The 17,798-nt window shown below is 38.2% G+C and overlaps 1 protein-coding gene across 9 annotated transcripts in view; it reads left to right on the plus strand.

Annotated features, from left to right (window-relative positions):
* phf3 (PHD finger protein 3) overlaps positions 1-17,798 on the plus strand; it is a 151,337-nt gene that overhangs the window by 79,373 nt on the left and 54,166 nt on the right. For all 9 annotated transcript variants that reach the window (XM_069886101.1, XM_069886099.1, XM_069886105.1 and 6 more), the window contains one exon: positions 1,175-1,370. In XM_069886101.1, the coding sequence (XP_069742202.1) occupies positions 1,175-1,370 (196 nt within the window). The remainder of the gene's footprint in view (positions 1-1,174; positions 1,371-17,798) is intronic.

Below are 17,798 nucleotides of genomic sequence, written 5' to 3' on the forward strand. Positions count from 1 at the left end.
AAAGAATCTGAATTTAGATAATTGGAGTTATACTGTGGTTATTTCAAATTTTTAACTACTGAAACTGATTGCTCTATGATTCTAAATAAATGGAAAATCAGGATATGTGGTAATGCCCCCCCCCCCCACCTTATTTGTCTGATTCATATCAGCATCCCTTTTCCACCCCCACTCACTCACCTTTCCATGTGAAACTTGAAATAAGTGTGACAAATATTTGTGGACTTTAATAGAGTGTATATATAGATTTGAATATAATCTATATTGAATCATCTTGTGTTGCTGCAGTAAAGGAAGTGTGTGACATGAGATATATTTTATCTCAAATTTAAGTAGCTTAAGTGGATTGGTGTCTACTTGTATTAATCAAAGTTCCTGAGTCAGTTCCATGTGACAGAAGGAAAATAACAACATTACTGCGTTTCACTTGAAGACAGTGAACTACATCAATGTTCTTAAAATCGACTACATCTCAAGATCTGAAAGATGTCAAACTTTGATTAATTTGTAGAATTGGTTAATTCTTATGTGTTCAGTACATGAAGAAATACAAAATAAATCAATACTCAAATCTATTTGTAGATAATTTAATGTTGAAGCATATTAACATATTAGTTTACTTTAAACTGTGTTATTAAAGATACCCTTTCAGATACTTTGCCTGGGTTATAGTAAGCATAATTCGTGAGGCTTGTGAGCACCTGATCTCTTCTTCGAAACTTCAAAGAACAACTCTTTGTTGATATTATTTAGCTTAATAGTTAAAGCATTCAGGTTCCAGCTTTCCCTGTCCTTATCTAAAAATTGTGGTAGAATATATTATTGAAAATGAATTATGGGTATCACTTGAATAGTGTTTATAGACTGTCAGTGCCATATTGCATCAATATCCTACAGTATGATCTATAGTATTTCATTTCTAATGTGCGCTTATCAAAATGTATATTTTGCTTATTTAAAATGTCTGCTAAACTAATGATGAATAATCATTTTTATGTCTAACTAGAATGAAAATCAGTTTAGTACTTAAAACATGATCTTGACCCATGCATAGCAAGAATAAAATTTAAGCTGTTACTGTAAATTGTCACCAAATGTAAATTTCAAATCTTTTTGTAAATACCAATATTTAATCATGTTACTCTATGTTGCATTTATTGTGATATATTTCTAGGCCCCTGGTATGAGAACTGGTGCTACCAACACTAAGGACATGGAGATGAAGGATGCAAAAAGAATGCATTTGGTGAATGAGCGCCTCACAGGACAATTAACAGGAACATCACAAGCACATGAACACAGGAAAGACAAACTGGTCAAAGACCTTGCAGCCACTCGGCTTAGTCAAGGAGAAAAGCTTCCAAAATTAGGTGCGTGAAAATAATTTAGACCAGACCAATGAAGGTAATGAGCGAATATGATGTACATACTTAAATGTACTTTCCATGTTCATTGAAACACTATACATTTCTTGGAGTAAAATTCATTGTCACTTCTTTCTACTCTCATGGTTTCATTTAAAACTCTGTCCTGTATTTTTTTTAAAGTGCTCAACAAATGCTGTTTATTTTTCTTTTCTTACTTCAGCCTTCCAGCCTTTAAAATTTAAGGTGTGTTTACTTATTTCCCTAATGTTTATTTCATATTTGATACTGTCTGGTATGGGCCCTGTCTTGGCACTTGATTTTTAAAACAAAAATATTTAACCAAACTTCAAATTTAAACTACAATGTCAGGCTTCCCAAAAAAACAAATACAAAAATATTTACATGGTTAAGGCAACAACCTATTTGAGTGATTGTGAACATGGAATTCATGTTGGATCTGTTGCTAAAGCGCTAATACAATGGCTGAATGGCTTCTTTTTTGTGCTTGAAATTGTACCTCAGGACTGATTTGGAAAGGTGCTTGTGTAAGGGTAACTTCCCCAATGTCCAGTGAGGATATTGTAGGCACAATTCCATAAATACTTTAATTTTGCTACTTTTACATCTGGGAGTGCATCTTGAAAATATACAGTGCAGGTCAATTTTTTGTATCAATTGAGGATTGATGCAGAATGCTTATTATCCACGAGCAACAACAAACTTAACTGGACAGTGTTACGGAGTCCAGAGGACCCCAAAAACCAGCAGCAATAAATATGCACGACATCACACGGTTACTTAAACAAAAGTAGTTTTTTATTATATTTGAACAAGAGAACAGAATTAAACTTTAACTTATTACTTAACCTACTTACTTAATCTTCCTAACCTACTCAATCCCCCCTCTAATACTAAGCGCAGCTGTGTGTAATGTATATTTAAGATTAGAAAAGTTCTTTGGATCATAGTCCAATCTCACTGGTTGCAGGCAATTCTTGTACTGTGCACAGAAGTTAGCATTAACAAAGTTCAGCAGGCTTTGGAGTTTAACAGGCAAATGGTTATAACTCAGGAGGATTCTTGCTGGTTTTCAGAGAGAGATTCCTTTTCCAGGACATTCACAACTGATTCCTTCTCAATCATTATTGATGAAAAAACTTGCCCCCTTCAGGGTTCTCCAGATGATCCTCTTTCTTTCAGGTCACCTTTTACACTGTCAGTCTTCTCCTTTGACTAGGCAGCCTTTCAAAGTTTGCTAGCTTGTCCCTCTGGAACTGATTTCTGTCTCTTTTCTCTCTGTTTCACACCCACCCTCTCAGAGCAAAACTTCTGTCCCCGCCTGCAAAAATCACATGCTCTCCCAGGCAAGCTGTATGTTGATACTTTGTTGCTCATTTGCAAAAAGCACTCTGCAAAAGTCCTGCAAAAATTCTGTGTTTTAAAATGTGTGTGTGCAAGCTGCTCTAGCAATTCCTCCCAAACCACCTCTAAGTACTCTTGTCACAACAGTACAAACCTGCATTGATCAGCATTGATCAAATGTAGTAGTAAGTTAGTGATTCTTGGTATTGGGGTTCACTCTTTGGTCCAGCATTTGCTCAAATATTGCATTTGACCAATTCTTAAAACTTGCCTTTCTTGTGGAAAGATGGACCAGGGTAGGACTTGCAACAGTAATGACTGGAGTAAGGTAGATCAGAGGAGTCTGGAAATGCAGATACATAACTCCTTGAAAGTGGCTTCACAGATAGGGTCATAAAGAAAGATTTTGGAGCATTGGTATTCAGAAATCAAACTATTAAATGCAGGAGTTGGGATGTTAAGCTGAAGTTGTACAAGATATTGATGAGGCCAAATCTGGAATATTGTATGCAGTTTTGGTCACCTACCTACAGAAAAGTTATCAATAAGATAGAAAGAGTGAAGAGAAAGCTTGCAAGGATGTTGTCAGGATAAAGTAGAATGAGAAGATATTTGATAGAGCTATGCACAATTATGAGGAATATAAATAGAGTAAATGAAAACAGGCTTTTTCCGCTGAGATTGAGTGAGACGAACTCGAGGACATGGGTTAAGGGTGAAAGGCAAAATATTTAAGGGAAACGGGAGAAACTTTTTCTCTTCGAAGGCAGTGAAACTGTGGAACAAGCTGTCTGCTTAAGTGATGAAATGTGAGTTTGATTTCAACATTTAAGAGAAATTTAGGTTGGTACATGGATGGGAGGAATGTGGAGGGCTATAGTCTGGGTGCAGGTCAAAGGGCATGTTGGTGTGCTGTAGTTTTCTGTGGTTCTCTGGTTCTAAATTTTCTTTACCTCTGCTTTGCTTTTGAATCTTAATATTTTCTCCTTTTGTGTATATTTGTTGATTCTTACTGTTATTTTATTGCACTGCTTCTTTCTTGATCTTCAAAGATCTTTTTTTTTCCAAATGGATTTCTTCATTATAAAGGTTCTTTGCTTCATATCTCTACTGAAATTATCTTATTCTGACTGAAGAGGAAAATGTGTAATATCTTGTCGTATTAGGATAATTATCTTATGTTTGCAGCTGTGGGTTATTTGAACTCTGGAGGTAGAGGACAGCAATCTGATGAGACTAGGGATAAAATAATAGACAAATAGGTGGCAACAATAGATTTTTGATTAGAATTTTTTAAGTGCCAGAAAAGGGGATCAGAGCAAAATATAGAGGCTGAAAATCTGAAATACAGGAAATTTCACTCTTCCCTACACCCGTCATTTTAAAAAAAAACAATGTTTTGTTGTCTGTTTGCTTGTAGATCACAATATTCCATTTGAAAATTAATTTGAATCATGTTAATCAGGTCGCATGGATCATGGGTTTTCAAAATGGATGTGCCTCCATCACCCCTCTCAGCTGTATCATAAATTTAGAAGAGGCTGCTGTTATTCAGTGCTAATAATTGGGGAAGAGTTGAGGTTAAGGGAGTAAAATGCTATCTTTCTGGAGTGGCGCCTTGATGACAGTTCACTGCTAAAGTGCCTGTGATCACCTGAATGAATGGTGCTATGAAGTTGGTATTTATGTTTAACTTTAGCAAACTTTGTTATGCCTTCATAAATAAAGAAATATTTTCTAATCAGGAATGGAATTGTTTGTATTTTTTTAATAAATTTTTGTTCTCTCAAATATTATCATTTTATTGGACCGCACAGTTAGTGCAGCGGTTGGTGTAATGCTATTACTGTGCCAGTGGCCCTGGTTCAAATCTAGCGCTGTCTGTAAGGAATTTGTACATTCTATCTGGGTCCTCCCGCCTTTCAAAAAAAAACTTACAGGGGTTTTAGGTTATTTGGGAAAGGCATGTTACTATGCTGTGTCTAAATTTAAATTAATTTAAAATAATTAATACATTTATTGGTCAATTATACTAATTTTGCCCTATGCAACAGGGTGCTTAGTTGATTTGATGAGGTCACTCAGTGTTGTGATGTGGGGCTCTGAACTCAACCCAGCTACAACCATCAGTAGTTTGTGATCAAAGAAAGATCTGTGTTTTGGGGTACAGCAGCTTTCCTCAAATCCAGCAGGTAGTGGTGAGAGAGACCATAGGATCTGGGTGGCCTGTCAATGTGCAGAGCAGCAGTTGAAGGTCTCCAGCAATGGCCCAGACTTTGCAGCCTTGATTGAGCCCCTCATCTTAGTGCTGAGCAGCTGTTCAACCAGCCCTTATAGCCATTGCCACTGTCTTGGCAGTTCACTGCAATAAACCATAAGCAATAAGCTGCAGAAGCACCAATGAAGGGCTGAGTTGTGTGAAGGACCATGGCTTGCACAAAGTTCTTGAGAGAGCTGTAATGCCTCCTTCTGTCTCTGTGTATCTTGCTCATATATTGTATATGATTCTTTAAGCCCTGATTCCACTTGCACTTATTCCTGGGAATATACACTCAGGACTAAATGAGAAGCCATGTAAAACATTTACCGATGCTTTCTCCACTTACCTGAATAATTACCATAGAAATATTCGTTGTGCATTATTTCCTTTTTTTCCTGATCTCACTGCTATAGCCACACGGTGGTAACTCCTTTACCTATGCAGTCTCATTAGATTTAAATTAACAAGGTGAGATTATTCATTCATGTTTAAACAATGTATATTTGAAAAATGGGTTTTGTTTTATTGTTAACAATTAGTTTGCCTTTCATATGGTAGATGAATAAATACTTGGAATTGCTGTGTGATGATGTGGAATTGTGAAATATGTTTTCACAGATGATTATTGGAGTTATGTCAAACTTTGGGTGCACAGTGATAGACAGAATAATTCTATTGAATACTGTAAGCATTGACACTTTAATAAGATGGTGTAATTATTATAAAGGTGCTCAAAATTTGTTTGGGATTATTTAAGAAATTTGCACCACGAAACAAAATTTGGATGTAATCCAAACTCGAGGATCCATTTAATTATACAAATTCTTGATACATTGTAGCTATGCAAAGTTTGTACATTCAACTTTTCAAAATTGTTACTTGAGGAAAAATTATTTTGATGCCAATGCTCTCTGCTCATGGATATGCAGTTTATTAATGAATACAAGATTTCTAGCCTGTTATTGAGTTGATTGGATGCAATTTGTAGAGAATTATTTTCAGAAGTTCAAAGCAGTAATTATTCTTTGGATATTGCTAGATTAAATTTCCTGTGTTTCTCAGTTTCAAACAAGAATTGTATAAGCCTGATAGTATCTTTTTAATATAGTGCACATGTTATAGATTTGGTTTATTACTATCCTAGATTTTCAAAAGATTGTTTAATGAGACTTGAAGCTGTAATAAAAAAATAACCAGTTGGTTTTAAAATAGATTTTAGTGTTTATAGTTGTCAGAAAGCATACCCATAGATGTCAAGAAATGTATTTTATAGGGTACTGCTATTACATCATCCCTGGCAAAAGTATTTGCAAGTTTGCTTATGCTTTTGAAAGGCTAATGTAATGATGCAGTAACATTTAGTTTCTCAGGGAACTCTTCACACATTCCAAATGTAAATTTGATAACCCCTACCTATCACTTAATCAGACTGAATACTTGGAGGAAGGTCAGATTCCTTGGTTTATGTAACTTTGGGGGAAAAATGTACAAAATATGCACCATGACCCTGGCAGCAGGAAGTGGCACAAATCTAGGTTAAACTTTAGTTTTGAATCTACAAACGTCAAAAATAAAAACGTAATGATTGCAAGTAAAAAGACCATAAAGTCATTTGTTTTTCCTGTTATTACAATATACTGAGTATAAAACTTGTTTGAAACATATTCAGTTCAATGTACAACAAGATCACAATTTATATATATAATATAATTAAAAATGTATCTGTCCACACCCTAACATTTCTTTGAAATTCTTCTGTGTAATAAACATTTTGTTTTAGATTTTTCACTCTTAAGTGTAACTTCCCAACTTTGGAGGGCAAAATCTGCAGTATTAACAAGGGGACATTTTTATATATGCATTAGCTCACACATGTCAAACTCTGGCCCGCGGGCCAATTATATTTGGCCCGCAAGATCATTTCGATAATGTATTGGAGGTGGCCCGCCCTGCAACGAGAGCCGATGCTGTTTTTTGGTAATGTCACCCCCACCATCCTCCCCCTTCATTGCACATCCTTCCCCATTGAAACACGAGAAATTGTAACACGAGAAGTCTGTCGATGTCATCAGCCGGCAAGCCGGTTGGAAGGCTCCCCGCACAACCAGTCACTTCTCCCACCTGTCGAGCGGTGCGGTGGATGGGCGAGCGCCTGTGATTGCCTGTCGGCGCGACGGACATGGCAGGCTGCGCACAGCCCCCGGGCAGCGCGAGCCCCGCGCGACTGGCACCGGACGGCCCTTCCACAGCGCGAGCGCACTTCTCCCGGTCGCCACGGCCTTCAGCGCTTGCACCCGCGCGGACCCCAGGGACGGCTGATTCGGCCCGGCACGTGAAGAGAGAGATGGTGGCTGTCCGCAAAGGCTGATCGGCAGCGCGTTGGGCCTGAGTGGGTGGGTAAGCAGGGGTGGGCAGAGGGTGTAGGTGAGGAGTAATGGGCAGGGAAAGTTATGATGGGCAGTTAGAGGGAGGGATGAGTAGAAGGAGGGGTGGATAGGGAAGAGGTAAAAGGGGAGGGGCAGGGCGAATAGGGAAGGGGTGATTAGAGGGTGAGAGATGGGCAGAGGGAGGAACAGGTTGAGGGGAGAGGCAGTAGAGGGGCGTGTATAGGATGGGGTGGGTAGAGGCAGAGCGAGTGGAGTGAGGGTGAGTAGAGGTTGGGTAAAGGACTGGTCAGGTAGAGGGATGGTTGGTCGAGGGTGAATAGAGGCCTAGAGCCTGAGGAGTGAGCAGGAAATGCTGAGTCCTGATGCAGGCCAAAATGGACACAGCCTGTGAATGCTGACTACATCTCCACAGGGACCAAATATGTTTCCCTTAGGTCAAGCAAAGGGTGAACTTGAGCTACCTACTCCTGACCTGTAACATTATCCTCCTAAAGTTATATCCTAAAGTTTAACATTACATATGTTGAAAGAAGAGAAAACATGCAGATGTTGTTGAAAATTTTCAATAAATATTTAGTTCGGCCCTCGACTTAGTCCAAGTTTTTAATTTTGGCCCTCCGTGAATTTGAGTTTGACACCCCTGCATTAGCTGGTTCTCCCCACTGTTAAACTAGTCGTGGCCTGGCTTTTTCCAAAGTCTTTAGAAAATTTATAGCAATTTCCTTTGGAACTTGTCACTTGTACCAGTTTTGAAAATCTGTATTGCTGCTTTTTAAAGTTTTAATTTAAAACTTCAGAAGCGGAGTTCTAAATTCTAAGTACAGTATTAGTTTGCATGGGATGCAAATCATTAATGGGATGTTACATTCTCTTGTTGATACTATAGTAATAGGTAGTCAGTTTTAGTGTTGTCAGTTTGACCTTTGTACTTCAACTCATTTATAAACAATTATGCTTTAATGAACTTGCCATCACTTTACCAGATCTTTTTCCTGTTGCTTTCTAAAATTGTGTATTGATTACTTTGTTCATTGGTGATTGAACTTGGGAGAATAATTACCAAGCCAACAAAATATTATTTGAAGTGTTTATCAGAGAAGGTTATAGGAACATATGTAACTGCAACAAAATATTATCCATATAGTTTTAAGATCGTTGAGAAGTGATAAAAGGTTTAAATGGGCACAAAGGAGTTGTCTCCTTTGCATCTTTATGATTGTTCCTCGGTCGTGAGAGAGGTTTCTGGGAGAGAGCAGACAGATATTGCAAGTCTATAAATTTGAAGGAGACAGCTCTTAATTGGAAACAATCAAATTTGTTTACGAGAAAAAGGCAAATCTAATCTAAGAATGAGAATTTATTGTCATACACATAAGAACAATGTACAGATGCAATGGATCTCTTAATTTTCTGCAGCTTCCCAGTTACATAAAATACACCAACACAAATCAAGTATAATTAAGGCACCAGGAAGAGAAAAACATAACAGGAAGAGAAATGGAAAACCAAAATGCTGCTAGAAGTACAAATAAAAGTAGAAAATACTACAGAGTGAGAAACAGCTGAACTTTCAGGACCAAGACCTGAAAGATTACAATAAAAGATGAAAAGCCTGAATTTTTTAATGTTATTTCTCTACTGCTGTCTGACCTGCATTTTCTGTTTCTAATTCAGATTAATGTCTGTTGTAACCTTTATTGATTATTCTTGATGCGGCTGAATTAGAGCGCACTATTTCAAATAAGGTTTGTTCAGAATAATCAGTCCCTTATATGTCTATAAGTGACTGATCAACTAATACGTTCATTCTTATTCAAAGCTTCGTCACAGTGCTGCAAAGAGGTTATAATAACTTGCCCATAAGAAATGTTCAACTTACAGGTCTGTAATCACATGATTTAGGCTATCCTTGTTTCTTAAGCAAAGGGCTCGCTTTTGTAAAGTTTAATTCAGTACTGTGTTGGAATAAAAAGTTCTCGTACAACGAGATGTGTTGACTTTTGGTGGCATTCCATTTCTGTTTGCATTGCCATAAAAGCTTGATAAAGATTCTTGTGTTATAGAAGCAAAGTAATGAGAATTTTAAAAATTCCCATAGAAAATGGCTCAAGTGAGAAAAACTAATTTGGCAACAGTTTCCTCCACATTTGTTTTGATGGCAGATATTCACTCTGGATGCAAATGAAAAATAAAACTGCAGATGCTGGCATCTGGAACCAAAACAGAAATACTGAAAGAATGCAGCCAGTCAAGAAGCATCTGTCGAAAAAGAAATAAGTCAATATTTTGGGTTAATGAACCTTCCTTTAAAGCTCAGAGGAAAGGTCCCCTGATGTGAGACATTCACAGGTCTCACTTACCACAGATACTGCTTGATTGTTTTAGATCTTCCAACATTTCTGCTTTTGTTTCTGGACACGAATTATGTGTCTCAAAAGACTGCAGTTTTGTGCTTGAGGAATGTATTTAAAAAATAAAAGAAAATATTATATCTAAAGCAGGGTGGCCAAACCTTTTTTGGTTGTGGGCCATGTGCAGAAAAATGTAAGGAATCACAGGCCAGACATTATTAAGACAAGAAGGTTTCAACCACTTTCACTGCAAGAAAAAGCATTTTTAGACCAGTAAACCCTTGTTCAAAAATTAATTTTCTTTCAAAATAATGAGAGAGGACACTAAGGAACAGTTGACATTACAATAGTTTATTGATTTGCTCATATTACAGTAGTCGTTTCAGTATCTGCTGCTCTTAAATTTAATTAAAATGAATACAATAAAACTTTAAAATTGTCATTGAAAAAGCAATGCAAAATAAAAAGCTGGGTACAAAGTAAGAACAGGATAAAAGATTAAGAAAGAAGGCAGTCTTCAACATTTCTCCATAACTCCCAGTTAATACAGTTCATAGCCAAAATGTCCACCTTAAATTATGATGCAATGTGCAAATCTATAGATAGGCTATTAAAGTTAAGAAACTCTTTGCAAGTCAAAGACATTTCAAATTTTCCCACCATGTCTGAAATTTTCGGCACTCCCATGCTATTTTTAGTCTTTTTGGTTCTGCCATGCTTAATCAGCTGAGGTAAATATTTTCATCAATAAGTAACATTGCAATGGTCGGTTTAGTAGTTGTTCAAAATGGCAGCGTCATCTAGTGTTGAAACTAAAAAGTGCAATGTACATACAGTGCATTTTATTGTTGGGTAATATTCCATTTTATTTTTAAAATTCACTCTGGGCCACTTAAAAATGGAGATCAGGGCTGCCCCTGATATAAAGCATTTTTATCTTTGTCCATTCAAACTTCCTTTCCATTGAATCTCCATTCTTTAAACTGGCAACCATAGAGCCCTCAAAATTATGTTTGTTCCAGCTGAGCTAATACAAGGTAGGGGGGGGGGGGTCATTATTTCTTAAAATTGTTATTGAATATTAGGTGCACAAGACAGTCATTGTACCCTGGTATGTTAGTAAAGCATGAGTGAATTGAAGCCACAATCTTTCTGCTGCATGACACAATTGTATAGGCTTTTCTGGAGAAAATGAGTGCTCTTTGTTTCATAGTTATGCATTCCTTTTTGTTGGAGGGACTAAACCAATGGTTCTTGCTCAAAGACTGAGTACCACTGGAAGAAGTCAAATCACATTTGCAGATAACCAATTCTAATTGCCTTGATTAACAATTCAGAAAATATCTCTGGAGCTGATTTTGTGTTGTTGGCCTTAACAAGAAGTTGACCGTCAAGAATGACCAGAACAAATAAGGATTGCCCAGACACATTCTTACCCCTGCCTCCCTCTCTCAACTCCCAGTTCTGAGATATTCTGAAAGTTTGGCAGTGGAGTTTTGTGGCTTGTTTTCCATTGATAAAAGACTGATGTTGGGTCAGTCAAAAAAAGGGTACAAATTTAACAAATAGCCATTCCTTTTTAAGGTACAGGAGTGTATAATCACTGAAATGTTTCTGATCAATCCAGAACAGGAAAAACATCAGAGTGCTTGGAGTAATTGGATGCACAACTTCAAGGTTCACTTGGTGGTTTTGTGCTGCATTTTGGATGCCTTTGCTACCACTGAGGTTTGGATTTCTACAGGAAAGGAGTCAAAAACAGCAAGAATATTGTATTAATTTTCAATCGGGGAACATCTCTAGGGAGCATCCTTACAAATCAGCAGGACTTTTCAAAGAGCTCTACCTCCACCAGAGATGGCAAATGGAAGAATTTACCTCACTGATCTTTTCATATTCAAAATGTTATTATAAAAATGTTACATTATTAAAGACTGCATTAATTTTAATGGGAATTTGTTAATTTATTATTGGTACAGATGTAATTTTTTTCAGCCGAATGTGTAGACATTTGCAAAAGAACTTAAAGAGCAGTTTTTTTCTTGACTCCCCCATCTATTAACATCGTTTTTTTAAATTGAATTCTTTTACATCAATATCCAGCTAAGCAAGTCCATTTGAATGGGATTGGCTTGGTGAACTGAGAGAATGAATTCTTAAGGTGCTGAATTGTGTTGTTCTGCTTTTCCATTAGACCCTGCTTTGTCAGAATTAATTGCTATCAATAATAAAACAAAATGTGAGACCATTCCTATTATCCCTGGGAATTCTGATATTTTCCCATATCTTCATCTCACTTTCATCTTTATAGCATCTTCCCCTACTCCACAGCAGTTTAACTTTAACCTTTTAATAGAGTTACTCATCCTGGTGTGGTGATGTTCCATAGTGGATCATTCACTATTTGTGATTGATTCTGGGCATTGATCTTTTTATTTACTGTACTAACCAATGTAATTATCCTCAAGTACCACTCTGTCTTCTCCCCCCACTCCACTACCTTGCTCACCAACTGTTAAAGATCTCATACCCTCTCCATTTGTTCTCATACCCAGTGCATCCACAATACTAGAATCATAAAATGTCCAGAACCATTTAAGTTTCTTGAGTGAGATAAAAAATCAACGATTTAGTTTCACTACTCTGCATCTACTCCACTTTTATAGCCTTTATGTGCTTTATTTCCTTAAAAGATCAAATTGAATGAGTTTTAAGCTTGACATGCTCTTTTGTATTGAAGATCTAGTTTTCAATTTAGTAGGTGATTAAGCAACACATTGCTAGCTAGCTTTCTGAGGCTGAGTGTATGGATAAACAATCTTATGTGGCAAACTGCGCCACTCCATTATCAAGCTGGCGTTCATAGTTGCAAGCCCCACATGATCAGGAGTTCCCGGTGGCCAGGGTGTACAGAGAACTCTGGGAGGCGAGTGACTTCAGAGGGTGCGTAATTGTGATAGCGCGCCAACTAATTATTTAAATTCCTCCAAAAATTCTATTAAACAGTTTTGTTGGTTCAGCTCACAGACAATTTGTGCTTTATTCACTGCACTACTCGATATATTGGTGACCCTGGCGTGATTCAAACATGATGGTGGATGCGTCAGGCATTACAGTACCCAGGGTCCTGGAGCAGCTCATCAATGGCATCTGAAAACCTTTAGCTTTCTTTAGTCATCATTTGAGACCACCGGAGCAAAAGTACAGTGGTTTTGACAGGGAGCTCCTTGCCTTCTACTTGGCCATATGGCATTTTCGCTATTTCCTGGAGGGTTCATGGTCTACACTAACCACAAACCATTGATCTTCGCCAAGATATCAGATCTGTGATCAGCTTGTCAACAACAACAGCTCTTCTACATTTCAGAGTTTACAATAAAATACATTACCAGGAAGAACAATCTAGTTGCCGACACGCTATCCTGAACCACCATCGTTTCCCTCCATTTGGCTGTTCCAAATAGACTCCACAGCTTTGGCAGCAGCTCAGTAGGAAAGTGAGGAGATGGGGCTGCGTATCCCACTGCCATATCAGGACTGAAACTGGAGGACATACGTTTTGGTCCATCAAATACCTCCCTACTTTGTGATGTATCCACCGGCCAATCAAGACCCATTGTACCCCCTGCTTGATGACGTTGGGTGTTTGATGCCATACACAATTTGGCTCACTCTTCAATTAGAAGAACAATAAGGCTCATGACGGGCAAATTCATGTGGCATGGCCTGCACAAGCAAGTCGGCACTTGGGCAAGGACATGCATCCAATGCCAGACCTCAAAAGTTCAGCACCACACCAAAGGTTTTTGCGCCCACGCAGAGCAGGTTTGATCATCCATGTGGATATCATCGGCCCATTGCCCCAAGCGCTACTCACCTCTTCACAATAGTAGACAGATTCACGAGATGACCAGAGGTTGTCCTGCTCTTCGACACCTCCGCCTCAGCTTGTGCGAGAGCCATCATCACCAATTGGATAGTGTGTTTCCACTATCCATGCATATCTCCTCTGACAGAGTAGCTCAGTTTACATCTGGGTTATGGTCTACAATCGCACAGTTGCTGAGCACGCAACTGCATCGGTTGATGGTCTATCATCCCTAGTCCAATGGCTGAGTGGAACGTTTTCACTATCATATGAAAACTGCTCTCATGGCATATCTTAAGGGACCGAATTGGATAGATGGACTTCCTTGGGTACTTTTTAAGTATCTGCATCACACAGAAGGAAGATCTAGCTACGTCCTCTGCAGAATCAGTTTACGGAGGCCCCCACCCCCCCACCAACAGTCCCCCCCTTAACGGTCCCAGGGGATTTAATTCTGTCAGCATGTAGGCAACAAGAATCTCCCACTTTGGTAATCACAGGCTTAAGGGAGAAAGTGGGTACACTGGTGCCTTTCCCGGCCACTTGGCATGGGTCTACAACTTCATACATTCTGCCTGAACTCAAGGACTGCCTTTATGTATTCCTGTGCAGAGATGCGCACAGGGTGCCATTGCAACGCCCATATGAAGATCCTTTCAAGGTGGTACAGAACATTTTTTTGTAGACATTGGCAGCAGGCAAGAAACCATCTTGGTAGATCGCCTTAAGCCGGCACATCTGGACCTAGCTCAGCCAGTATGGGTGGCATGCCCCCCGTGCAGGGGGCATCTGTTGGTCTGTTCTAGCTGTATAGGTGAGACTACAGTGTCACCTCTGAACTCCGGTTCCAGGGTGGTTGGGGTAATGTGGCGAATGCATCACTCCATTATCAAACTGGTGTCCGTAGTCGTGGGCCCCTGCATGTGGCCAGGGGCACAAAGGACTCTGGGAAGCACGTGACTTCGGAGGTCGGGTGATTGTGATAGCGCGCTAACTGAAATTATTTAAACTTCTGCGAAGATTCCATTAAACAGTTCTGTAGGTTCAGCTCACAGACAACTTCTGTTGTGCTTTATTCACTGCACCGCTTGCTACACCCTGGCATTTAAAATTTCTTATTCTCCTTGCTCAAACTTCTTTTGATACCGCCACCATCGTGGGATGGTTGCCATTACATGATTGCTTTTAAAACCTCTGTCCTTGCCTGTCTCCTCGTTGTACCTGAGAGTGGTGTTGCAGATGAGTGGTTCCTGCCTCTTGTGCCCAAATGAGCTTAAAGGTTTTTGCTAATCAAGTTGAAAGCTAACTTGATAGCATTCTCTGATTCCACAATTTTACCTATGGGTCAAAAAAAACTTTAAGATTATGCAAATTCTTCAGAATAATTTAGTCGCTATGGAATTTGACCCATGACCGCTATTTTGGATCTCTCAGTCATTCCACTCTTTACTTCATAATTTTTGTACTGCAAAATTAGAAGACTCAAATGCCTGAAATTGTAGTCTATGCTTCCAACAACCTTGCAAGCAGTGTTCCAGTGTCACTTGTAATCTTTATTTTAATTCCCCATTGCAGATAAAACGGAAGGCCACTGTGAAGATCTTTAATTGTGAAGAAGAGTGGTATCTGAAACAAAGCAGTAGAAAAGTACAGTATTCAGACAAGAAATGTAAATTATAAGTCGGAATATGGCAATAGAGAAAAAGTTGTCAGCTTATTTGGCCTCTCAGGCCTATTCAATTATGCAGTAAGATAGTGGTCAGTTTTTGACTAAGCTAACCATACCCTACATCTTTCCTGTCTCTGTTAATACCTATGATTAACAAAATGACAGACATTTTGTAAAATTAATAGTTGGCCTAACATTTTTTATTTACAAACATGAACTAGGAGCAAGAGGATGCCATTCAAACCCTTGAACTTGCTCTGTAATTTAATAAGATCATCACTGATGTGACCTATACTTTGTGAGGTATCTGAGGTGATTCAGTATGTCACTGAAAACTCTCAAACTTCTTCATGTGTACCGTGGAAAGCATTCTAGCTGGCTGCATCACTGCCTGGCATGGAGGCGCCAACTCTCAGGACAAGAATAAATGCCTGCGTCATCACAGGCTCCAGACTTCACTCCACTGAGGACATGTACATGAGGCGGTGTCTGAAAAAAGCAGCCTCTATCCTCAAAATCCCCAACTGCCCTCTTCACTCTGATACCATCAGGAAAAAGGTACAGGAGCTTAATGACGAGTACTTAATGGCACAAGGACAGCTTCTTCCCCGCTGCCATCAGATTCCTGAATAATCTATGAACCAAAGATACTGCCTTACATTTCATGCACTGCTATTTTAATTTTTAAAATTTATAGTAATGATGTAAGATGGTTATAACATGAATGTCTCCACTATAACGCTGCTGCAAAACACTGAATTTTGACTTGTTCATGACAATAAATTCAGATTCTGATTGTCATTACAACTCCTTACTCATTTAAAAAAAAACTGCTCTTGAATAAAAGTATTCAAAAGCTTCTACTGTCTTTTGAGTGAAGGAATTCTAAAATCTTACGATCTTCTGATAAAAATTGCCACCTCATAAGTATCTTAAATGGGCAAAAGTTTATTGTTAAGTAGAGGACCATAGTTTTGGATTGTTCACAAAAGGGAACATCACTTTAGTGTTGATCCCATTAAGGTTTGGGTTTTTATAAGTGCCAGTCAGCGACAATAAGTACACTTATTGTTGATAACTCTCTGGAATTCCAGTGAATACAAGCTTAGTTTCTATAGTCTTGTAACTGAAGCCATGGGTCTCCGTGGGGGATTTTGGTAAATATAAATTGCTCTCTATTTAGAGAGTGGTGCTCAGAACTGCTCAAAGGACATTTCCTTGTATGGCAAGTATTGAACTCCTGTCTCCAAGACATTAACAACTTTCATTCACTTTTCTGAGTCCTTTGCATACAGGAGCATGGCATTTTTATGATATGAAAATAGTACTTTTCATTATTTATAATCATCTAGCCTCGTGATGTCCAAAGTGGATGACTGCACATTTGCTAACATTGACATTATGTCCATGAATAACTTTTAAATTGTACACTTATCATCATGTTATTGCCAAACTTACATTTGTGGATTTTAGAATATGAACAGGAGCAGAAGGAGGCCCTTGACTCTGCCCAAGATTTCAAAGATTTTAGCCCGAATCATCTGATTCTTTATCCTTAAGATTCTGATTCTAATCTTGCTAGTTACTGGAAACCAACTCCTAGCAATTCCTTTTTTTGATCTATCTCAGAGCCTCTGTTTCAGTGATATATCTGAACTTCAGAGATTGTGGGTCCATTTATTTAATATTTTGCCCTAGGTATTAAATTTGTTAACTGATTTTTAACCCCCAAGGCAACTCTGTCCATCTTGAAATAAAGAGATGAAAGCTGTACATTTGCGCTCTTTCCAAAGCCTTTTATAGTTGTGGTAAGATTTTGTTGGGTTTTTATTCAGATTTCTCAGCATCAAAGGCTAGATGCTGTTCTGTATGCCAGTTTTCAGTGTGTCAAGACACCCAATTCTCTTTCAATGCCAGTGCTTCTGCTTTTTGCCTAATCAAATTGTCGTCTCTTGCCTTTATTCCACTTCATATGCTATTTTCTTGGCCTCTCACAAACTTTTTATATCTGCTTGAAATTTCCTTTTCCTTTGTAGAAATGTCATTTTGTGGGTAGACCCCTATTTTCTCTTCCTTAAGCAAACATTATAATTAGCATTTTCAAAATATCAAGATTGGAGACTTTAGATGGATCACAACCCATGGATTTACAATTTTTACAGCGACCTTTTAGAATCATAGGATTTAGGCCAATCGATTCAGGAGGTTTTGATCTCATTGTTTTGTCTGGTAATTTTTTTTTCTTACTGATGATGATTGCTTTATATTCTTCATTTCTAAAAGCCCTGTTGTTCCTTGCAGTATCTATAATGTGTTTTGTGATTTCTGCTCTGAAGATAGATACGAATTACTTGTTTAATATCTGAAAAAACAATTCTTTTTAACGTATTTACACATTCTTTTAGTATAATTCCCTTCTCAGATACAAACACTATATCAGCTTACTTACAATTTCCTTCCCTCCCCCCAAAACTTTGAAAATTAAAAAATAATTAAAGTAATAAACAGAAAAATGGTAAAAAGAAAAAGAAAAG

Source organism: Narcine bancroftii, chromosome 6 (assembly GCF_036971445.1).
Source record: "Narcine bancroftii isolate sNarBan1 chromosome 6, sNarBan1.hap1, whole genome shotgun sequence".
In the NCBI taxonomy this organism is placed as follows: domain Eukaryota; kingdom Metazoa; phylum Chordata; class Chondrichthyes; order Torpediniformes; family Narcinidae; genus Narcine; species Narcine bancroftii.